Source organism: Aptenodytes patagonicus, chromosome 4 (genome assembly GCF_965638725.1).
Source record: "Aptenodytes patagonicus chromosome 4, bAptPat1.pri.cur, whole genome shotgun sequence".
Taxonomy (NCBI): Eukaryota; Metazoa; Chordata; class Aves; order Sphenisciformes; family Spheniscidae; genus Aptenodytes; species Aptenodytes patagonicus.
The window spans coordinates 16,908,106-16,933,367 of NC_134952.1; the positions used below are offsets into that span (position 1 = coordinate 16,908,106).

At 40.1% G+C, this 25,262-nt stretch overlaps 2 protein-coding genes across 3 annotated transcripts in view; one reads left to right on the forward strand and one right to left on the reverse strand.

The window, feature by feature from the left end:
* Positions 1–7,719, forward strand: part of CC2D2A (coiled-coil and C2 domain containing 2A) — a 65,687-nt gene extending 57,968 nt beyond the window's left edge. For both annotated transcript variants that reach the window (XM_076335960.1, XM_076335961.1), the window contains 5 exons: positions 647–781; positions 2,987–3,109; positions 3,742–3,800; positions 5,623–5,800; positions 6,858–7,719. In XM_076335960.1, coding sequence (XP_076192075.1) covers positions 647–781; positions 2,987–3,109; positions 3,742–3,800; positions 5,623–5,800; positions 6,858–7,046 — 684 coding nt within the window. In that variant the 3' untranslated portion in view covers positions 7,047–7,719. The remainder of the gene's footprint in view (positions 1–646; positions 782–2,986; positions 3,110–3,741; positions 3,801–5,622; positions 5,801–6,857) is intronic.
* Positions 7,720–9,377: 1,658 nt separating this feature from the next.
* FBXL5 (F-box and leucine rich repeat protein 5) overlaps positions 9,378–25,262 on the reverse strand; it is a 37,064-nt gene continuing 21,179 nt past the window's right edge. Inside the window, exons 6-11 of the mRNA XM_076335963.1 lie at positions 24,552–24,677; positions 23,452–23,600; positions 23,170–23,252; positions 20,712–21,437; positions 17,913–18,061; positions 9,378–10,027 (exon numbers count right to left, since the gene is read on the reverse strand). Coding sequence (XP_076192078.1) covers positions 9,951–10,027; positions 17,913–18,061; positions 20,712–21,437; positions 23,170–23,252; positions 23,452–23,600; positions 24,552–24,677 — 1,310 coding nt within the window. The 3' untranslated portion in view covers positions 9,378–9,950. The remainder of the gene's footprint in view (positions 10,028–17,912; positions 18,062–20,711; positions 21,438–23,169; positions 23,253–23,451; positions 23,601–24,551; positions 24,678–25,262) is intronic.

A 25,262-nucleotide genomic window follows, 5' to 3' on the forward strand; every position in this document is an offset into this window, starting at 1 on the left:
GGTACTCCAGGGGTACATTCCTTCCACTCCAAATCTGATGGAGATGGTAGTCCTTAATAAAGCATTCAGCTTATGTATGCTGTAAGGAGGGGGATTATTCCAGGTATTTGAAGGTACCTGGAAAATGTGGGAGACAAGAAGAAGATAGAAGAGCAGTTTAGGGATTCCTGATAGAGAATATAAAAAGATAGCTGGGAAATTCCTTATGTGACTGTATGAGGGAAGGCACATGAGACACAGTGTGCTGCCTAGGCAGCAGTCCTTCAACTCAGAGATTGCCTGTGGGCGAGAGTTGTGGCAGTAGCCAAGTAAGACATGCTGATGATTGAAGTGGCATACATTAAACATTCCTGTATATGGAATTTCACATCAGTTCTTAGATGAACTAAGATGACTTTCAGAGTATATTTTTAAGAATGGCCTGAGACTGTACGTCTAACATTTCTCTGACACCTAAGAGAGACAAACAACACTTACTATTGTGTTAGTTGGTTGAATTGTAATGAGCCTGTAAATTCTTCCAACCACTTTGCCCCAAAAAGTACTATTAATCTCAGTAGTAAAAATGTAATACTCCAAACATCACAAACTATACTCTCTTTGTAGCCAGTTTTAAAACATCTTTCCCATATTTTTTTCTTCCTAGGGACCAACTGCATATGTATTAACTTTGGAACAAAGACAATACGTAATTTGGAATCCCAGTACTGGATGTTTTTATGGGCAGTATGATACTTTCTGCCCCTTACAAAATGTGTGCTGTCTGATCAGCTGTGATAATGTAAGTGCACCCAGCCTTGTCCCATTTCTATACATGTAAGAGCTGATAACTTGATATTTTTCTTGACCTTATACATCATTTGTTCATCAATGTAGTGATATTTATGCTGTCATGTTATTAGTGATTTTATTCAATCTTAAGTAGGTTTTTCAGCTACTTTGAGTACTTAAAAAAAGAAAACTGGGTTTTCCTTACTTCCATGTTTTCCAATTTGGATGGCCTAAGAATACGTTCAGTTTAGCACTGCTTAGCTGAGGAGTAGTAATTCAGCAAAGCTAATAGTTTGCAGCTGAAATGTAACTGAAAAATGAAAAATAAAGCACATGGGAAGGAGTCACTCGAGTTGCATACATAATGGCGGGCACAGCCCTGAATGGTCCAATGTGTGAAACACAGAGCTGGCGCTGCGAGGCACAAAAACTATTGATTTTCTGCCTGGCGTCAAGTCCTATTTATTTGCTATAAAATACAAGTAATACTAGTGCCTGTTCACAATATATTATTTATTGTGTGGCTGGAAACGCTCTGAGAGAGAGCAGTGAGGGAGAGGACAGAGAAGACATCGTAAGAGCTGCACAGCTCAGGGCAGGTGAGCCAAAGGCCACAGCATGGGGCAGAGCTGAGCCTGCGTCAGGAGGGACAGAAACCCCGCACAGTTTCCTGCCAGCAGAATTCCCTGACTTGGCTGGAGGCCAACCCTGACAGCTTCTGGGGACACGGTAGCAAGGTAGAGAGACGTGTGAAAGTCTGAAACTGAGGAAACAGAAGGTGAGTTTAAAAAAGGAACCCTAGGATTTATTTGAATGAAAACTGGATTTAAAAGTTTGCTCCTCAGTTTTTTGGAACCACTATACGGAAACAGTCAGTCAGGCTTCCATCGCGCACCAAAATATAGCAAACATTTGCTTGTATTTTCTGTACTGAAAACATACCTGGAGAAGTCATTTGAAGTGTCATGCACTGTAAGTTTTGTTTTGTTTTTTAATCTTCTGGGGTTTTATTCTGAACACAAAACTTCTTTGGATGAGAATCTAATACTCTAAAGCATATTTATTTTAAAAGTGTCGGTTCTGTCTTTCACTGAAAGTGTGCTGGGGAGTGGTTGAATTGGTTTGGGTTTGTTGGGGGTTTTTTGAAGTAGTATTAAACCTACAGTTAAGAAAAATGCAACTTAATTGTTAATTGCTGGAAGAAGCAACTAAAGACTTCAGCACTGACAACCTAATCAGCTAACCTTGAACTGCAGAGCTCAACATCTTTCAAGGCACCGAACTGCAATCTATGTGTGACTCTGAGCAGGTGTGCTGCCAGCAGAGCGATACCACCTCATATCCAACAGGGGAAGAAAAAGCTATGCCGTGTTATGTAGGCTGTACTCAGAACCATCAGTGACAAAAGGTTACATATTAGTACATTTACATATTTATTGTTGGCACGTTTTGTAGCCTTAGCAGTAGTTAAAGGTTGTTTTGAACAAGAAGCCTGCAATGCTTGCATGTCAAACACAGACCAAATTGAACGTCTACGAAGAAGTGGAGTGCAAGACACGGGTTCCCCTTCATGACAAAATACACATAGAGGCTGTGTGCATCTGTGGTATCTATTTATATTCTGCATCATAAGCTTGAAATAGCAATAGTGCTGGGGTGCAGCAGGCTACCAGGCATCGCAGCCACAGCTGTGCTGTGCTGGGCTATTGGAAGAATTTCATCAGAATTCAGAAAACACTCGCGTAGTAATCCAGAGGGGTGGAAATGCAGCTCGCGACAGCAGAAGAAACTCTGGCGTATACTGTAAGCCAACACCATGTGATGCTGAAGTGATGGTAAAGGCAGAACGTTTCAGAAAGCATAAAAACTGCCATGGTGCACAGTAGATGAGGCATTGAAAAGGAAATACTGGAGAAAAACAAGGATTCAGCAGGAAGAGTTGCCAACTGCAGACACTAATTCTGTTCATACACCGGTCTCAATCCATACTCAAAAGCACAAGACATGGCAGACCAGCACCATCCCTTTTGATGCGAGAATGCAAGAAGTTGTGCATCAGCTGTGCCTGTACAAGATTACCTTGTTTTATGTGAACTCACGCTGGTAATTGCTATAGCAGGTCAAGATTATATAGTATTTTATTGCCATGTAAGTCAAATGTGTTCCATAGCTGTGATTATATGCTGAAAGTTAAAACAAACTTGCTTTCTTGTAGATTTGGTTTAATATGCAAGATTATGATTCCCCAGTAAGGATGAATTTCGATATCAGCAAACCAAAACTTTGGAAGCCTTTCTTTTCAAGAAGCTTGCCATACCCTGGTCTCTGCAGCGTTCAGGTATTAATGTATCTATTACCAGCTTCATTTGAGGGGTTGAGAGATCACGGGCTTAGTATAAAGAAACAGAGACTAAGTTCTTTGGAATTCTATGGTTAAGTATATTTATGTAATAGCATTGGGTTTTAAAAAGACTTTCCCAGGCACTCCTTAAAAAAATGAAAGCAGGAATACAGCAAAGCATTTGGGTTTATACAGAATGAATGCACATCTGTCGTCCTCTAAATAGCTATGCAAGATCTCAGGACAACAGTGAAGTAAATGGGACAAATCTTCAACACAATCCTGTCCAAAAAAGTAGCTTGGTATTATAAAGAACATGTCAACTTTTGTCATACAGCTAGGAAGGCATTATTTCAAGCTGTACACACATCCTTAGTAAACAAACAGGAATTTTTCTAGTTTATCAAAAGTATAAGCAGTTGGAAGTTTACTGGGTAAAGAAAAAAAAAACACATTACGCACAAACATCTCATTAATGTTTTTATTCTCTCTCTACTAAATAACAGATTATTTTAGCGTAACTGTGAATGCATGCGAGTACCATCGAGGCAGTAACTCCTGAAGTTACATTGCTGTATAGCTAGAAGAGACTGCGCTTTTTAATATTTAAACTTTTTATTTATTGCTAGCCTGAAGAATTAGTTTATCAGCATTCAGACAAGGCTGCTGCGGTGGAACTACAGGGCAGGTAATTCTACCTCCAAAAGAAATGCTGGCAGTGCTGGTCATTAGAGGTGGAGCATCTTAGAATCATAGAATCATAGAATCATTGAGGTTGGAAAAGACCTCTAAGATCATCGAGTCCAACCGTCAACCCAACACCACCATGCCCACTAAACCATGTCCCTAAGCGCCTCATCTACACGTCTTTTAAAAACCTCCAGGGATGGGGACTCCACCACTTCCCTGGGCAGCCTGTTCCAATGTTTCACCACTCTTTCAGTAAAGAAATTTTTCCTTACATCCAATCTAAACCTCCCCTGCCGCAACTTGAGGCCATTTCCTCTCGTCCTATTGCTAGTTACTTGGGAGAAGAGACCAACACCCACCTCGCTACAACCTCCTTTCAGGTAGTTGTAGAGAGCGATGAGGTCTCCCCTCAGCCTCCTTTTCTCCAGGCTAAACAACCCCAGTTCCCTCAGCCGCTCCTCATAAGACTTGTTCTCCAGACCCCTCACCAGCCTCGTTGCCCTTCTCTGGACACGCTCCAGCACCTCAACATCCTTCTTGTAGTGAGGGGCCCAAAACTGAACACAGTATTCGAGGTGCGGCCTCACCAGGGCCGAGTACAGGGGCACAATCACTTCCCTACTCCTGCTGGCCACACTATTTCTGATACAGGCCAGGATGCCATTGGCCTTCTTGGCCGCCTGGGCACACTGCCGGCTCATGTTCAGCCAGCTGTCGACCAACACCCCCAGGTCCTTCTCTGCTGGGCAGCTTTCCAGCCACTCTTCCCCAAGCCTGTAGCGCTGCATGGGGTTGTTGTGGCCCAAGTGCAGGACCCAGCACTTGGCCTTGTTGAACCTCATACAGTTGGCCTGGGCCCATCGATCCAGCCTGTCCAGGTCCCTCTGCAGAGCCTTCCTACCCTCGAGCAGATCAACACTCCCACCCAACTTGGTGTCGTCTGCAAACTTACTGAGGGTGCACTCAATCCCCTCATCCAGATCATCAATAAAGATATTAAACAAGACCGGCCCCAGTACTGAGCCCTGGGGAACACCGCTTGTGACCGGCCGCCAACTGGATGTAACTCCATTCACCACAACTCTCTGGGCCCGGCCATCCAGCCAGTTTTTGACCCAGCGCCAGAGTCCACCTGTCTAAGCCGTGAGCCACCAGCTTCTCTAGGAGAATGCTGTGGGAGACGGTGTCAAAGGCCTTGCTGAAGTCCAGGTAGACCACATCCACAGCCTTTCCCTCATCCACTAGGCGGGTCACCTGGTCATAGAAGGAGATCAGGTTGGTCAAGCAGGACCTGCCTCTCATGAACCCGTGCTGGCTAGGCCGGATCCCCTGGTTGTCCCGCTCATGCCTTGTGAGCGCCCTCAAGATGAGCCGCTCTTCTTACATTCTTCAAGCATATTCATACATAGGTCCCAAAAACCTGCTTTGAATGCCAGGAATTGAGAACAGCCAAAAAAAAAAAAAAAAAAAAATCTCGGAAGCTGTAGTTCACAGGGCTTTTTAAAATTCTCTTTCTCTAATAGAGATTACCAGATAGAAAGAACTGATCAAGCATTGCTGTACAGTTTCCTGATAAGCAAAATGCAGTAGAGGGATGAGAGGAGAGGGTGTAAACTAAAAAGGGTTGTAAGCCCCTGGCCTCCCATTCTGTTTATGTACGTGCGGGCACCGTATAGCTCTGTTAGCATTGCTTTTAGGCGGCAGTAAATTTAACTGAGGTCATTTGTGTTCCCCACCATCTGAACTAAGTGTGTCAAGGGAGATCAGTTCAGGTGTCCAGTAAATATGAGAATTGTAATAATTAGTATGTTTTATTGCAGGATTGAAAAAATATTAAAAGATAAGATTATGGAATGGAGACCAAGGCATCTAACTCGTTGGAACAGATACTGTACCTCAACCCTACGTAACTTTCTGCCACTACTGGAACAAAACCAAGGCAAAGATATAGAAGACGACCATCAGGCAGAGCTGCAAAAACAGCTAGGAGATTACAGGGTACAGCTGTGAACGCATATGGCTTGTGTATGGAAGTAGGAATCGAAATCCTAGGATTTAGTATCGCTACTCTGTGGTATAGAAGAGTATCCTAGGCTACTTATTTCCTCTACTATCAAAAATCACAAGAGCTTTTATACCAAAGATAAACCAATGTAATATTTGCAGTGAAGGAGTGATGCTCTATTCTACTTCAGTTGTAGATGTTGAAGATAAAAAATTTTCTGTTGAATGTGAAGATAAGAATGTAAAGATAAATCGGCTGCACGGTTCTTGTATTATTGCTGTACCACAACAGTCACTACCTCCAATACATAAATACAAGTGCAGTCTCCTGGCACCGGCTGCTTATGGGTTGGTTGGTGCATTGGCTCTCCACTCTGGGCAGCAAGAACCTGGCGCTGGTGCCAAGTAGTGCTGTACACAGGGGCAGGAGCCCACACAACAATGTGCTTTACTTCAGTTGTCTACTCTTCGCTCCACTCTCTAAAGACAGAAGAAAATTTACTTAAGTATTCACTGCAGCTGCCAGTGTACTCATGCATTCTTCCTCCAGGCTGTCGTAAAGGTTAGGTCCTTCTGCTCTTCATGTGAAACACACGTGGTAACAACACTGTACACAACTATGGCAATTTTCAAAATGAGTTGAGGTTTCCGTTCCTGTTGGACCTGAAATGTATTATGGGCAGGAAACATTTACCACCTCAAGTCCCCAGCCAGTGCAGACAGGAGAACACAATGAATTGAAACCAGTTAAGAGGCAGAAAAGCAGCAAAGCTGTGCTTTATTCTAGTGGATTTCTAAACATCTTCACTTTGAACTTAACCCAAACTAAAGAGGAAAAATGTCAGAAGCTTGCCTGGAGTATGATGAAACAGGGAGGTGGTATTAAAATACAAAATGGGCTTTTTTTTTTTTATTGCATCTCCTCAGGCCAGCAATAGAAAAGAGAAATTTACACGCACGGTAAAACAGATTTTTAGAACTTACATATTTATTCAGGTGCCTTTACCTTTTCTTCTTACCTTATGTGTTTTTTCTTCTTTCTTTCTCCCAGGTCTCTGGCTTTCCTATTCATATGCCATTTTCTGAAGTCAGACCTTTAATAGAAGCCGTACACAGCACAGGAGTTCACACCATTGATGTTTCCAATGTTGAATTTGCTCTAGCCGTGTATATTCATGCTTATCCCCAAAATGTTCTCTCTGTATGGATTTATGTTGCTTCACTTGTTCGAAATAGGTAGTATAGACCAGTCAGAATACCTCAAGAAATTTGCTTACGTAGGGTAGATACAACAGATTTTGCACACTGCTGCTTTGAGCTATCTCAAGTATTTTTAAAAGAGTGAGAACCTGATTTTTTAGTAGCTGCAAACACATGAGCTTTATTCACCCTACAACCACTGAAGATACTTATTACCACTGACAGCTTAAAATTCCAGTACTAATAGGTATACAGTATTTTATAGCTCCCAGTGGGACATCACACTCTTGAAAGCATTACACATGCCCACATATAGTGACATTGCAGAGTAAAATGGTAGAGTCTGGCCACCTTATTTTCAGGTGAAACTTGGTTCCTGGAATCACACCTTGAAGACTATGTTTAGCTAGTCAGTTTATTTTATCTACAGACCTTCTGCCTCTTCAAAGACACTGTCATTCAGTCACAATACAAATAGTTACAGTTTTCCAGTACCTGAGTTCCTGAGTGAAGACCAGGACTATTTACCCATGAATAAATTTCATGGGCCAGAGCGCCATCAGTGAAGGCCATACTTCGATTTTTAAGAAGCTGCTGCTTCTGCTACTTCATACTTAGTGTATGTATATATATGCCAGCACTATTTAGAGGTGTATGATGACATTTTCTTTAAAAGTTAAAGTATTTAATAAATATTTTTACCAAAAACTAAGTGGAAGCTCATTCATTTTGTACGAGAATTTGATTAAATCACTTTGGAGTAGGAGATCCTTATCTGCAAGTTACCCTAGTAAAAGATTATCAAAAGAATAGTTCACTAAAAATCCAATTCGCTTATTAGCGTGTAAGTAGTGGTGTTAACCGTTAATGCTGATATAAATATATACCCTTTTCCTGCAGTTACCTTACTAATTAAACCCTTCCAAGCGAAAATGATGGTGGGTTGAGCTAGGAATAATGTTCATCAGAACATACCAAAGTTGAGATTGTTCTTGAGCTTAATTCCAAACTAGACTCAGCCCATCTAATAAACACCAGACACAAAATCTTTGGTTTAGAGCCTGTGGTTGCCACTGGTTCCATCTAGAAACCTCCAGCAGAAAGGAGTAGCTACATTGTCATCACATGATGCTTTGCTGAACGACATTGATGACATCACCCAAGTTTAGTCCAACTCCCCTTTAGAGACGGGTGAAGAAGAAACATGATATAAGTGAACAGAACTTTCTGCAGCTGATTCAGCCCTCGGCTGTGTCTCTACCAATCTGCACAGAAACCACCACCTAGCAGCAAGGAGAAGGACCTCTAGCTGCACCTTCCCAGCCTCAGAAACGAGTTCTGGAACAAGGGCAGACGCAAGAAAGCCCACCGTGCACCTCGTTACTCTCATCTTGCCTCATTCACATTGCACAAGTGGTCACTTATCTACTCTAACCTTTGGGCACCAAAGTAAATTTAATGCAGCTTACTTGAAGCAACAGTTGCTGGAATAATGGTATCCTTTTATACCTCTTCTGCCTCTAGCTCCTGTTAAGCTGTTAACCATGAACAACCAACCCTGCATTCACTAACGTTTTTCTTACCTTACTGCTCTTCAGTATTAGTGGGAGCAAGACTGTGTCAAAACTTGCAGTTTATTGTCATCTCCAGCTGTATCTGCAAGCTGACTTCCTGGACACCAAAAATCTTGAAAGCTACGTATGTCACCTTGACTGCAGTCCTCAATAAATACTACTCAAAAGAATTTATACAATTTGTAAAACAAGTTACTAGGTTTGACATATTGTCAGCCTTCAAAATTAGGCAGGATGGGGGGGAAATCCTGTCTGCCTTCTACAAAGGCTGCCACCTACCCCTCCTCTGCCCGAGAGAAAAACAACATGCAATTATGCCACTGATGAGCAGGTGGCCATTAAAGTCTGCAACTTAACATGGGCTACAATACTCACTTCCCGTTGCAACGGGCTCTTCCCCATACCACCCCAGACACACTCTCGACGCACGACTCGTACGTTACCCATCTCTCTTCCTAGCGCAGGTTTCACTCAGCCCAACAATGGATTCTCTGCCTCCCTGCTCATCTATACTGTTCAGTGAGGGGTCGTCTTAAAAATCAAAGCAATGGGGAAAATGTATTGTTGTCTTCCACAGATTTCATACGAATGAAAACTCAGTTCTTAGGAATCTGTTTCAAAAACGCATCTTAACACGGTCATGGGAAGAAAAAAGTGAAAGTAACCCCCCACACGCACTGCAAGGTTCACAGCTCTGCAACCACCACAACACCCACCCACCCAATCTCTGCAGCCTACTGGCATGGTACGCCTGGATATTACACCTTAAAAGCATATATATTCAACTGCTACATAAATTTTTTATTGGTGGGAATGTTTTATTTGAGTATGTCTTTCAAGCCCAAATACAAAACCAAATGCAAAAGGAAGGTGGGAATTTCCCTAATTTTGCAATATAAAGAACGACTTCAGGATGAGAGGAAAGGGGGAGAAACAAGGCTCCTAAAGACGTGTAATTGTTACCCAAATGCAAACAATACATTTCAAATTCTCTGCAGAGCTTTATATTGTACTTACGGATTCAAAATAAAAAACCATTCACTTAACACAAAATAATCCAGTAAAGTATATTTAAGTGCCAAACTTGGAAGAAAGTGGCATTAAAAGAAAAATCTGAATGTTTTCCCATCTTCCCCAAATTAAGTAAAACAAAACCCAACACCCTTCAAACCAAATGAGATTTTGTGAGATTGTTACAACACCGTACAGTACACTCATAATTAAGATTTTGAAGTTGTGGGCAGGGTCAGGCTAGTATAAACAAATCTCACGCCAAGGATTGTTAACACAAGATGCGAACTGTAAGTAAAGTGCATGAAAGGAAGCCTGCTCAGCTAAATGAAGTAGACTGAAAGATCGGGAGTCAGCGGTCATTCGCCAGAGCGGCAGCAGGCCCGAAAACCACACTGCAAATTCTGGCATCCACTGGCGGTTTCAGCATGAGGACCTGCACAAAAACAGAACAAATGTGAAAAGAAGAAAAGGCCATTTATTTAGATCCAGAATGCTCATAACCTGGTAATTCAGAAAATGTCTCCTTTTTTCAATACACTAAACTCCATTCAGCACTGTGAAGTCTGAAACGCTGCCAGTAGTATCACAGTGTAAAAACCTCAGTTGGAACAGTCATTTTTCAAAAGATTTTTACTCCGATAGCTTGGTCCCATGAAGATAACACATTCAAAATGACACAGATGTACGATGAGCAACACTAAATGAGCAAGCTTAAGCAAGCTCTCACAGCTAGCTTTCAGAACTGAGGTATATTTTCACAATGCGTATTTAACTCCCATTTTTCAAATTCTGATGATGACTTCATGGCCTTCCCAAAGAAACCATAATCTCCAAAACTATTTCTACTGTAATGGAAACAGCTTTTTAGTCTGGAAGGTTTTCTCTCCACGAACACTTCATGGTTGGCTAGACTCATATACTCTGACTGGAAATTCAAAAACTAAAGAGAAAGTCCCCTTCAGTGTCACTGCAGTTACCAGAAGCCCTAAGGCTAAAAACTAGCCATTCAAAAAGAAAGAAAAAGTTGCGAGCACAGACAGTAGAAACCAACACTGTAATTCTACCCACCTCCACTTACCTTTGCTTACTGTTATCCCTTTAATTTGAAATGTTAAAGTGATCATGAGATAAACTATTAAATTTATTAGTACAGGATTTTATTTCCTGCAGCCATATGCCTGCTGTAGAGACACAAACATTTACATTCAGGTTGGCTGAACTCTGGCACCCAACGTAAATTGGAAATGGGTTGCTGAGTTAACTCAAACAAGCTGGTAAAGACCTAACCAGGACAACCTGAATTTCCCCCCTTTGTATTTGAGACAAATCAGAGAATATTTAAGGTGTTTTTAATACATTTAGAAAGGACTAGCAAAATAGTGTAAGGAACTAGGGCACCATGCTATGTCTGGCTTGTTTTTTCCCCTTGAACAGTAACTTAAGTTGTAATTCAATTAATTTCTAAGAACCTGGCGTCTGGAAATCAGCTTTCTGCTTCATGCCACACACCAATGAGCAATATTCTACAAAGTAATTAAGTTAACATGCATGAGACTGAATAGAACGAACCTGAAGCTATAATGAAGGACAATGATTATAGTATGCAAAATAGTAAACTTTTCATTTGTCAATAAACTCATTTTCCTTTTCAAATCTTTTTGTTCACCTGAACTAAATTTTGATCCTCCAAGTCACTTACGAGCTAGAGTTTGAAAGCTTCTTCGTTAGTCCTTTAAAAAGGAGACTCAGTGCTTCTGAATAGCTGGTTTAGCAGAGCATGTTCTGTGCAGCAGCATTTTCCAAGTCGTAGCTGACCTTCCTCAGCATTGCTACAGCTAAGCAGCACATCAGTAATTTTGAAGCGACTGTCACATTTCTAGTAAAATGCTTGTTGACAAAACGTACAGAACCACAACATCCCAAGGAAGGGAATACTCAGTATACTTTAATATTGTTTTCCATCCTTTTCTTGCTCATTTTAAGAATGTTCTTCCTCATGCTCGTAACCGGAACATAAAAACTGCCCTTCTAGGTCTGAACAATGGTCCATCTAACCCTACCTTCACCACTGGCAACAGCAAGTGTTATCTAGGAAGACGATATAAGCCTATCATGCGTACCTTTTATGTCTTCCCAGCATCCCTAACTGTTGTAGTAGGGACACTGAAGTCCATTCCCTTTAGTATTTGTTTATGGCCCAGTTGCGCATACATTTGTTTAACCTCTTTTTAAACCTGCTGATACTAACTGCTTCCGCAATTCCCCACAGGACCAAGTTCCAGAAGCTCACTACATTGTGCATCTGCTTTAAATCAATCGCCTACCCACTTCATCTACTGTCGCTGAGCTCTAATACTGCAGAATTTGTAGAGTTACTGTTGCACATTCACCTCATCTTCTGCCTTCCCAGTTCTGTAAAGTCACCCCCCTTCCTGCCTTCTCATTCCCATATTAAAACATTCCAGCCTTTTGAGTGTCTCCTTGCAAGACAGCTGCTCAGTTCCCTAACTCTTTTTAGTAGACCTCTTCTGTATCTTCTGTAAGTCCATTACATACACTCCTCAAGACGGGGAGACCAAAACCGCATGCAGTACTCCAAACGTGAGTGCCCCAAGGCTTCCAGGACCATGCAGCAGCACCCTCTATCTTGTTCTCAACACCCTGATGATGCATAACATTGGTGGCTTTTTTGGCTGCTGCTGCTGCAAACAGGAAAGATCTCAGAATTAGCACTTGACAGCTCTCCGAAATCTTTGTCTCCACATTGCAACTGCCAGCTCTGAATTCAGTTTCATGCAATCACAGTTTGATTACTCCCAACCACGTGGACATATAACCATACATACAGCTATACTGAAGCTCGTAAGAAGTCCTTCTTGAAATCTTCAGCACCAGTATCGTTACTTGAGGCAGCTCAGTACCACTCAAAAAATTGGAAATTACTGCGTGCATTTCTTACACCACAACAGCAATGGAAATGCTGAGTAAGACTGATCACAGCACAGAACTCTTGGGGGGGGGGGGGGGGGGGGGAAGAGATGTCACCTCCCAGATTCCCATCCATCCTGAACAGTGACCATTAAGCCCTGCCCTTTCTTCCTATCCTTTAATTAGCTTTCAGTTTTTAAATTTAAACCAGTCTTATAGCAACTTAAATCTCAAACACTTAGAAACTTCTAAGTAAACTGCATCATCTGGAAAGTTTATAGGTTCATTTCCCAATTTATTGAATTACAAATGACATTAACCACACCACAATGAAAATTCACCCTTCTTCCTATGCTGCATTTCTTGTCCCATGTCTAATCCTCATACCAACACTAACTTTCCTTTATAGCCTCTGATAAAGAACTCCAACGAAATGAAATATTCAGGGTTCAAACCACATCTCCTGAAATCTGCCACATGTATTCTTTCTTAGCATATACAGGCAATTCCCATAATTTGGAGGGTATTTTATGCTCTTATTACAAGGTAGTAAGTGTCATTAATGGCGGTTTTAACAGTAAAGCTATTTGCTTATGACTCATTTCATTTATGTTTTGACATGTCAGTTGATCTCCTCCATTGCAGGTCATTTATCTCCTCTATAAATGCCCTAGCCCTCCTTAGTTTGTTCTTTTTACATTTGATACAGATAGCAAAATTCAAATGCCTTTGCTTTTGATAGACACAGAGACTGTTTTTGTTTCCCTAGCTTTATTTACTACAACTGACACTTGGCTGCATCTCTTTGCTTCCCAATCTCTGATTTCCACAGTCTTTGCTACTGACCTCATATGGACTGGACTTTGTTTTCAAACTATCTGTGTTTAAGTTCAAATGGCCTCTTTAATCTTGCCAAAAAACACTCTCTCCTGTTTCCTTTGGACTCTATATACAAGGTCTCCAATTCATCTCACCTCACTAGTGCACCAGGTTAAGCAATATGGTAACTGTATACAGTTCCTTTTATATTGTCCAGTGAGTGAGATGGTCGTTCCAGCTCTTACAGTGGGGCTGAATCACTTTCAGATAGGTCCCTCTCTTTCTACTGACTGTGAAGACTTAACAAGTGCTAGCAGCGAAGTGCCTAGATGAAATGTGTTTTGGGCTGGTTCACCTGGGAAAGCAAAGTTAATCAGATTCTCATCTAACCTGCCAGAGTCTACATTACTGGTTTGGTTACCTCTAAACTGGATTATTGTAATTCTCTTTACATGCATGTCTGATAACTCAGATGCTTCAGGTGACCCAGAACAGAGGTCTCTCTACTCATGATGAACAGCTCTCAGTGTTTTCAAATAAAGTACATATAAACACGTCTTGCAATATAAGAAAGGAGCACAGCTATTTGATTACTCCATTTTGTTACATGTACTAGTGAAATAAAAATTAGTCAAAATTTTCTAGAAAGAAGTTAGGCGTTTCACCAAGAATACATGACAACCCAGACCAAGACCATGGTGAAAGAGCCACTCCAGCCAGGACAATTGGCTGCCACCACCATATCCCTTTAGCCTCTTGTTCTAGCTCTTGCCTGTGGCAGCAGAAACATTCATGTGGTCTACAGCAAGATGGATCCCTGACCCATGTAGCAAGAAAGGAAGGGGGGGGGGGGGGGGAAGGCTTTCTGCTACCCCAGTTCTTGATTGAGTTTACCAAGTAGCCACACAAAGACTAATGCTGGCCACAGGAAGGCAGTAAGAATGAGCTGGGAGGAACACAAAGGAGGGAAGGAAAGACAGTTCTTTTTCACAGCCACCACCAGCGAGAGGCTCCATCATCATCAACACTGCATACCGTATTTGATGGTAATGTAGCAAAAGTAATACATTGCAAGGGAATTACCAAAAGAGTGATCAAATTAAGCATTAGCTTTAAAAAATACATAATGGCAATACTGAATTCAAATCTGAGTTCACTAAGTGCTACTCTCTATCAGCCTTTGGTAAGGTTACACTTACAGACCTTCATGAGAGCACCTTGGTTATCCGTAGAACTTAAAGAGAGACCAAACTCTTGAAGTCTAACAACAATGCATTCCCATATAAATCTGCACACACGAGCCCATAAATCTTAACAGAAATTGCAAAGTCTTGGCTCCATTGCTGGAAGACAGATCAAACTATGATCAATGAATTTCTAAATGCCAGAAGAAGAGAGTGAACCATCAGAATCACCACAACTTTATTTCATTAATGCCCTATTTCTTTAATTACAGCACCTGAGGACTACATCATTAAAAAAAACTCTAGAAACTGAATCATATTTAAAAGCTGCAAAGAGCTACTGCTGCAGAAATTAGGGAGCCCCATTCTTCTAATCCTGAAGCTGACAGCACTCCAGGCTTTAAAACTGAGAATACAATAAGGAGATTGAACACAGCTGGACAAAACAGCCTATGGGGAAATATAAACTTCTAAGTGGCAAGAGGTAACTCAAACATTAAAAACTCTTCTTACTGAGTTCAGTGTGATTTACAATCAAATGTGTTTTAGACATTAAACAAAATCAGCAATTAGAAGGGGTGTATACTGACAGATTTGTTTTCAGCTGCAGCTGAGGGTTATCTAACTCCAAGTCTCCAGTGTTGAGCAAAACATAGGTAGATAGCCTAAACATTAGAATGCAAACCAAGAATTGAAGTCATACTAACAGTAAACAAACAGAAAATAAATTTGGAAGTGTGTGCAAACTCATGGTCTCTGCTCATAAAAACTGCATCATATTACTGCTGTGCAACAGCGGTCTGACTCAGACCCAGCTGAGTCTATCTAACCATAGCTGCTCTACCTTTTTAGTTTTAGCCTACTAAAAAGGTAGAACAGCTATGGTTAGACCAGCGCTTGCAATAAAAATCTGAAAATTGCGAACAAACACACCTACCAAACAAGTCCAGCAAGCCCTCCACAAAGAAAATCCAATGAAGCTGTGTGTAAGGGCCCCCGTTAGGCTCAGTGTTTATAGAAAAAAAATCTGAAAATAGGCTGTAGGTGAAAGTAAAGCCCTTCTATGTCAACAGATGACACAGGGGTATCTTTCTTATTCAAAGATGGCTAAATTCCATGCTGTTGGCTCCATTTTTTGTTCTGCAAGACTGATTGGTTTTCCAACATGATCCCAGAACATATCTCCTTCCCCGAAAACAATCCCCGATAAGCTGGTGGGCAAAGACAATTATGAAATTATTCTCTACATGCTTATAGACCAGTAACCTTTGTGCAGCAGTTAATAATACAATCTATGTATGTGCAAACATAAACAGCTTCAGATATGGATTAATTTAAATGAAACAGCTATTGCTTGCCCTACAGTTACTTTAGAAATACCAAATGATACAGAAATAGTTCAAGCTGTCACAGAAATCCTGCTGCCCACAGAGTGGAGTAAGGCATTAGTTTCACACTGAATAGTTCCATCACAATGAAGTTTGAGTGAAAACACAGAGAACAGTACCACATGAACGGTACCAGATAAAACCACAGAGGATTCAGTTATAAAAGGTTATTTCCCATTTCAGAATTTTGCTAGGACACCCCTGTAAGTTTTTATCGACTTCCTTCTTAAAGAAAAACAGCCACAAACTTCTGAGATGCTACTATTTCTCAATAGATGAGAAGTCAGACCGTTACAGCCTCACTCTCCTGTTGACTTCTCTCTACAGCAGTAACTGTTCATCCAAAGGCATGCATGATGCTTTACAGAACCAAGCAGAGCTTATAGGCTCACAGCTTCCAGCATGCAGTAAAAGGAAGGAAATAAACAGGAAAAGCATCAGGACAACTTTACAGAATAATTCCAAAAAGTATTCTGTTTAAATATAAGTAATTTCTTGAGAATATTCTGGAATAGCCAAGCTTTAAAGTGATTTAAAAGTTATTTTAAAAAGTTAAAGTGATTTAAAATATTTAAAAATCTCTTCTCACACAAGAGATCCTGGCTTTGTAAACTAATACTAAGACAACATAGTATATTTTAGGGACAAGGAGAGAAACACAAACGTCTGAAAATAAACCAGAACATCGAGTCTGGTATTACAGACAGAAGTGAAAACAGAGGAAAAATAGCAAGGAATCGGATGTAAAAGGAAAAAGGCTTTTAACTGGTCTTTGAAGACATCTTTAAACTCAACACAATGCAGGAAGGAGAGTCACTGAAGGATTTTAAAAAAGGAACTGAAGATTTTTAAAAGTTGTAGTCTGAATGGAATGGAAGGAAGTAACAAAAAGCAAGTGTCTCAAAACAAAAAAAACAAAACTAGTCAGTGACAAAAAAGTGTATAAAGAACTGCAAAAATTATGGAAGCAAAATATGATTTAATACTTTGACTTCTAATATTAGGATCCAATCCAAGTGCATCATCTTATATCAGTTTCAGTGAATTGAATACCCAAATGTCAGCAGAGATTTACTTGTAGTACCAAAGCTCTGGCATCCTGTACCCCTGCTGTGGCTGCATCTCAATATAGATGCAAATTACCCAGCTGAACACCATGAACTACCAGGGAATATAGTTTTGTTTTACACACAATTAGCTTTTATAATCCTGTGAACTCAGTTATTATCCTCCTTTTCCCTTCCTTTCTGTTGCACTTACCTGTTTTAAATTCACACATGGAATACAAGTCACACCATGGTTCCCATTTCTAATGCTATGAATGCTTACTGGACCTAACATAACGGACCGAATTCCAGTGTGGTAAACACTGAAAAGACTTGCACCATAAACATATTTTATGCACTTATCCAGATCCTTCCCCAGCTTAGATCCATCCCTAAGTTACTCACTCAAGCAAAACCAGAAAAACTAAATTACGTTTTCCATAAAGACACGTGACGGTAGGATCAAAAATATCCTATACCAGAACTACTGCAGTAGGGGAGGTTTGCATGGCAAAACACGTCATTCCTTTCCTAGAAATCACCACTTTGGCACCAATCTAATGAAGACTCTGTCTGAAGTTATGGCCATAAAGAAAACATACAACTACATGATTTACAGGGAAGATATGGAGAGGGCAAGTGTGTATTAGCTATATGGAAACTTACTTTCTAGCTCCTATTATTTATGCTGAACTAAATTATGACATACATGGACTAAAAATGCTTTCCTAGGTAATACAGAATGGTACTAGTGTCAAGCAAAAAACCCCAAAAGAATAAATGAGGAAAAACTGACTTAACAGTTACCATTTCATAATTAATCTATGAAATTCAGTCCTACACAGCCAAGAAAAAAAAGTGGTGTTTTGGTGGTTCTGTTTTGTTTTAAAAAGTGTCTTTAAATCAAACATTGCTCCCCAGAAAAGCACCACATCTTCATAAAAAGACATTACCGTTAATGTTGTCACAGTAGTAAAAGTGTTCATCGTTTAAAGAAGGGCATGCAGAAACTAAATCCTGCAGGCCTGCACCAGTTACAGTGAGACAACCCGAGAGGTTAAGGTGTTCCAAATGTGGCAGTCCTCCTCCCAGAGTCAATGCCCTGTTAACAGACAGAAGAGAGGTGTTAAGAGCCCATACAGCACTAGACTAAGTACTCCACTACATCACCAAGTCACAGACTTAATTGCATCCTGTAACAAACAAACAACACACACCTCTAATCAACCATGTAGTTTTAAGTCTGGCAGCTTCATACCCTATAAAGGGGATCACCCCTGCAGCAGTATAACAGACCTGAAAAATGAACCGATTTCTACAGAAAGTAACAATTCCTTCTGACAGACTTGAATGGTAAATCACTTCATTTATGAATGACTCCAGAGATGACCAAACATTTCAAAGAACTACCAAAACATTCTTCTCCAAAACACCACTGATTTTGGCAACTCTTCCAAGGTGATGTATATTCCTCAACCCACCCTGAAAGTATGACACTCCCAAGTCTGGTGCATTACACTTCCGAAAGTTTGAGTGTCTTATATTTTTTTGGTTAAAATTATTTTGGAACTCAAATCTGTATTTTCCTAGGGCTGACAACAGACCCTCTCTCTGCCAACACATCACCTTATTATTCAAGTGGAATTCTCTATTTTTCCTCTGAGTGCAAGAGAGTTTGGCTGCTGATGCAGCAGCCTCATGGATGTATCACACCTGAGCAACCACTCCATGTTAGGCTGCTTGCTCCTCTGTGAGCTCACAGGGCAGCCAGCCCAAGTTCAACCACAAACAAGCTCACCCACCTGAAAAAACCACCAGGCTTGAATCACCAAGCTACAGATCCAAGCCAGGACATAAAACTGAAAATGCCTTCAGAGCATCACTGTACAATTTTCTCCTGTCAGCAGGCAGAAGTAGAACTGTTGACCACAAAACCAGCTATCAGTTAACAACTTCTCTATGAAATGAACTGGAATGTGTTTCTGTTAGGAGGTTTCATTCTATTTCCTCAGGGACTCAAACTATTCTGGTGAGTGCAAGAAGCACTTTGCAGCACATTCTCAGCTCTTAAATACTGTCTTTTATCCAAAACACATGAGAACCACCACTACTGGAGACATCTGCACAGCTGGTACTTCTGAACATCAAATGGGGATGAAGTCTCCGGAGAGACAAATCAATGCCAGCAGCACCTCACACTATTTCTTAGTTGACTACAGCATACAGTACAGGTAGGCATGAAGTCTTCCCACTCCAAGAAGCTTTAATTAGCCCTAAGTGCTGCAGCACACCTCAGCAGGTGGCTGCAAGTACTTCAGCCTCATCCCATTTTCATTATGAACCAATTAACTACATTTTTCTGACACAATACAAAATATCAATGGCAATATTATCACACACAGGAAATTTTGTAACTCTTGAAGCCATCTCAATGTTCAAGTCAACAATTTTTTCTCCTCCTTTAATTGCTAGATGAAGTCATATTTAACATGATGTTCTGCATATACAAAATTATCATAGAATCATGGAATCATTTAGGTTGGAAAAGTCCCTTAAGATCATCAAGTCCAACTGTAAACCTAACACTGCCAAGTCCACCACTAAACCATGTCCCTAAGCACCACGTCTACACATCTTTTAAATACCTCCAAGGACGGTGACTCAACCACTTCCCTGGGCAGCCTGTGCCAATGCTTGGATAACCCTTTCAGTGAAGAAATTTTTCCCAATATCCAATCCAAACCTCCCCTGGCACAACTTGAGGCCATTTCCTCTTGTCCTATCACTTGTCACTTGGGAGGAGAGACTGACACCCACCTCGCTACAACCTCCTTTCAGGGAGTTGTAGAGAGCGATGAGGTCTCCCCTCAGCCTCCTCTTCTCCAGGCTAAACAACCCCAGTTCCCTCAGCTGCTCCTCAGAAGACTTGTTCTCCAGACCCCTCACCAGCTTCGTTGCCCTTCTCTGGACACGCTCCAGCACCTCAACGTCCTTCTTGTAGTGAGGGGCCCAAAATTGAACACAGTATTCGAGGTGCAGCCTCACCAGTGCCGAGTACAGGGGCACGATCACTACTCCTGCTGGCCACACTATTTCTGATACAGGCCAGGATGCCATTGGCCTTCTTGGCCACACTGCTGCCTCATACTCAGCCGGCTGTTGACCAAGATCCCCAGGTCCTTTTCCACCAGGCAGCTTTCCAGCCACTCTTCCCCCAGCCTGTAGTGTTGCACGGGGTTGTTGTGACCCAAGTGCAGGACCTGGCACTTGGCCTTTTCGAACCTCATATGATTGGTCTTGGCCCATCGATCCAGCCTCTCCATAAATTATATCATTATCCAGGCAGGTTAAATGAGATGTTACTCCTGTTTTATAAAGTTTCAAGTGTATTGACAGGCATAACGAAAAAAATCAGTGAATCAACACAATTTCCTAACAAGAAATCACTAAACATCAAATCTAAAAGCATTAATACTGCCTAGAACAACAAATTCACAAAAATACTTGACTTCAGAGGATACGTCTAAAAGATTTTTTTTTTTTTTTTTTTAAAATCCCCAAAGGAAAAGCTGGAGAAAGTTTTCAAGTCTGGTACTATAAGTATTTTAAGATGCAAAGACCACTTAAAACTTACCGGAGTTTCTTCAATAAAAATGTTTCTACCAAAACTAGGCAGATTCACCCCAGAATGACCCACAAATAAAATTAGAAAAAACATACTGCAGCAAAATAGCTCAAAAATGTCTCCTCACCTGAGAGCACGGTCTGTGATCTGGTAACATCCAGACAGACTGAGAAACTGAAGAACTCGTGCAGTCTCTTCATCTGTTTTTTCACTCCCGGAGTACACCAAGTCTTTTTTCTCTGACTGCTTAGTCCTTGTTGGTTTTTTACACAGTGCAGAGGACTCTGGAAGTGCTCGAATAGTTCTTAGTGCTGTCCCAGCACAACAAAATGAGTGACCGCAGTAAATCAAGTCAGTAGAAGCACAGTGCTGCTGCCACCCTCTAGTCCTTAATCCATAAATGTCTCTACTGTAGCAAGATGCAGAACAATTAATATGGGATGTTGGTTCCATAAGACAAAATCCTTCAACATTTCTGTGTCTCCACTCTGCAGCATCTTCAATGTCAGCTAAATCATCTGCATCTAGCATCCACACGTAAGCAGAATTGAAGTTTTCTGAGCCATCAGGTTTAGTCCAATGCTGCTCACTACCTCCTCCCTCAATGAGGTTTTCATTGTTGATTTCATGCAAACAATTATACTTCTTGTTGGGCTGCAGAGTAATCTCTCTGTTTTTCCACAAAGTCTTAGCATTCCTGTTTCTGCAGCTTTTCAGAATACCTCTGTTATGGTGAGTTGATATGATGATACCCAGTGCTCTGGAAATCCTCTCTATAGCCACATCTGTGATTTTTTCACATCCAGATAGATCAAGGTGGCGGAGATTTTGACAACAACCAACTGAAGACCAACTGAAATCAGGGAAAAAAGTGATTTGTTTGGTTAGTATTTTTATTTTTTTAGTTTTCATTCAGAAACAGGTGTTAAGGCTAAATACACAAAAGAACATTTCATAAGTAAAATACTTATATTAATTCACAGAGCATTTAAAGAAAAAAACCCAGACAAGTTAGACTTGATACTCAAGTGCTGTATATATGCCTAGACAAATTATGTCTAAAGAAATGTGAAATGAATCATGAATCGGTAACAACCTGTATTTTTTCCATATACTGAGAGTTAAAAGAAGTCCAAATTCGCCATACGTTGAACAAATTTTTAAATAGTAGATCAGACTGCAAACACCAAATACATATGTGAGAACAATTTCAAAAAGCAGCTTCTGTTGTGTATAATGCAGTTACCAAGAGCCATCTAAGTTACTAGACATCACAGTTAACTTCTCAGAAGGCTGAAAAAAGCAAACTTACTGAAATAGAAAATTTCACCCCTGAAAAAAAAAAATACACCTGACGTAATATTCAGTTCAAAGTATTTTAATAGTTGTCATTTCTAGTATTTGAGTTTCTCAAGCTTGGCTGTTTATACATATTGAAATATCAGCATAATTAGATCATATATCCTTCTGTCATTTCCCATTTCTTTCAGACAGAATAGCTGGATTCCTCAAATATATTCTGTGTACAGTATTAATTATTCCATAAAAATGATTAAAGATGGTAATGAAATCAGACTTTTTCATATTAACAAAACCTCACCCCTTCAGCCTTTTCTTTTTCACCTGAAACAGAAATTTGATCTACAATAATATTGTTACATTATTAGCTATAAAAGTATATAGCTTATTTAAGTGATCTTTACCTATCCATAGCTTATGTTAACTATCACTTACTTTCCATAAGTGATTACTTATATTTACAGCAAGCCAAACTCATTTTTTGAGTTACAAATTGGGGTGTTGGAACTATAGATATATGAGGAGCAGCAAATAATATAAGTTTCACTAGAGATTGACAAAAGCTCACATAGACTGATTTCTGAGCCACAGAAATTCCATAAGGCTTTCATTTCAAGTAAAACTTCTTGCACAAGCTGCAGAGTGCTGTTACCAGCATCCATGCTGGTAAAATTTTCCATGTTGTTAACACAAAAAACTTGAGAGCACTGTATGATGAAAGTATTGAACACTGAAATAGCCACTGAGTTTCAGTATCACAGTAAGACCTATTGGTGCAGGCTCTGCATCCATGCACTATCCCACTGACATCAATAAAATTTCTGCAGGCTTCAGTAAAACTCAGGAACCCACAGTTACTACACCTAAGCCTTAGAGCTTTGCCCACCATTTGATCAGTGTCTTAATAGCAGTATTTCAAACACTACCAGCTATATCGGACCAAGAACTACCATAACTGACTGACTCCGCAAAAATCTATGGACAATTTCAAGTTGTTAATACTAGAACAAAACACAATTATTGTTATAGATAGCTACACATTGATAGGTAATACAGATCCAAGAGTGAAGACAGAGCATTTTAAATGGCCATTACAAAGTTACATGCTTCACTTGCTATTTCATTGATTTGTTACTCTGGTTTAGTTCTTAGTTTTGTGTGAATCCTGAATGTGATTTCTCTATTTCTCTCTTTATTGGCAATGGACTAAGACATGTTTGAATGTTTTTCCCCCTCAAAAAGCTGGATTTTTATTTTATTTTTAAAGGAAACAACAATTATCTAACCTTTCAAATGCAGAATCTGAAATATCAGTCTGAGTGAGATCCAAATATTCCAAGTTGGGGCAAAGCTCCAAGATCTGTCTAACCTGGAAAAGGAAAGGAAAATAATCAGTAAAGACACAAGCCAATAAGGCTGCACACAGTGTCAAGAGACAACATACGAATTAACATTCTCTTGAATTGCAACTCATTTTCACTACCCCAGTGTTTTAAACTCAGGCACATCAGTTTTCAATTAGAGGCTGCATAGACATAATTATTAAATGCCAGTTTCAAATTACATACCATTTTGCTAGACACTACAGAACTGTAAGCCAATACTAATGTCTTCACTGAGGAGCCTACATGCGGGAGGACATTATGAATTAAGCCATGAAGTAAACGTTTTTCCATTTGTGCTATATTAATGGCAAGTGAATCTTCAGCTGCTTCTTCTGCAAAATAAAACCAAAGAGAAAGACTTAAAATATGCTTTGAGTCATTTGGAATTCACATTGCCATCTTACATCAAATAAGTTATCAGGAAACTAAAGAAAGCATAACAAGGCATAAGTTTCAGAAAGTACCTTACATCAAAAACTTTTGCTGAACTCTAGTTCAACATACTACTTAAGCCTCATCTTTAAAAACTATCTGCTTGTCTTTCTGACAATCCTGAAGAGTTTAACTCCAACGGCAAGTAAACAGTAAGAGTCTTAACAGAAAATTATCATTAACGGACTTGGAGAAATATTGACTACAGATTATGTACTAATCAGGGCTGTCTGGGGCATCTGTTTCCACCGACTTGCTTTATACATTGAAATACTATCTATCTCACAAAGCATTTCGCATCCTGCGATATAACAGCTTAAGACAAATTTTAAATTAAGCCTAGAATGCATCAGGATGCAAGATGATTCATGCAAACTTCCTGAAGAGATGAAGCCTAGCTTTTACCTCCTTCCTAACTCCAGACACATACCCATAAGTCATCTTCTACCTGCACTCATGGTTGCTCTCTCCTAGATGAGTTAGCTCAGCTCATTAAAACCAGCTGCCTGCTTCTCCCCCCCACCCCTTTTTTTCACCCAGCTGGGAGTCAGGATGAGATGAAGATGAGGAAAAAGAGCACTCCTTTCAGGAATCTTAAGTAGTTGCTAGACAAAACTTCCCAAGTTCTTTTTTACTGTATAAGTCTACTCGGCTTAGTAAGCACTTAATCTAGACAGAACGTAAGTATTACTGCATTTGTCATTATTTTAATGTACTGGAATAAACTAAGAAAAAAATCTGTATTTTAAACTGATTTTACAGAATAGAGTCCATTTTACACATTTATCTCTTATAGCTATGTCATCTTCAGGGGGGAAAAAAAAAAAATCACCAAAATCACATTTACCTACCAGATTCATCTATGTCAGCATCTTCGTCCCATTCCTGGAAAGCACGACTTTCATCTTTTCTATTTTTTACCCATTCCTCATCAGGTTCTGTCTCAAGATCTGCTGCTGGACCACTATACCAATCACCTATTCATCCCCCCCAAAAAAAGAAGGAAAGGGGAAAAAGAAAAAAGAAATTAAGACAAACTTCTCATCACTACAGAAAACAGCAACAATAAACTTCTCAGTATACTGCGACCTGACCTAAAGATAGAAATGAATTTTGCATTCATCTCAACTAAGGTTGGACTGAACCTTGTTTGATCTGTGTTTTAAAGCTTCAAAAGACTCCTGAACAGTTTCAGTACTGTTACAGAACTCATAGCCTATTATGCTATTCTGAGACATGCCTGTTGTCCTTATTTTCTTGGTAGGGACCAATACGATTGCAAAAATAACAGAAACGATTATGGAACATTTGGACTGTGTAGGTGCTGAAGTTCTTTCTGGTAGATAGAGTAACCATCAACTTTTAGTATAATACTTGGTTTAAGACATTTCCATTTTCCTCTGGAATCTCACAAATATACAGTCAACGAGGATGTATTTTATTAGCCTGGTTTTAGTCATTGCACCTGACAACTCCAGGATCAAGAAACCCAAGTTCCAGAAGTAGCCTACTTACAACAGCTATCCAATACTCGATTATAACATACATGTGACTCAAATCAA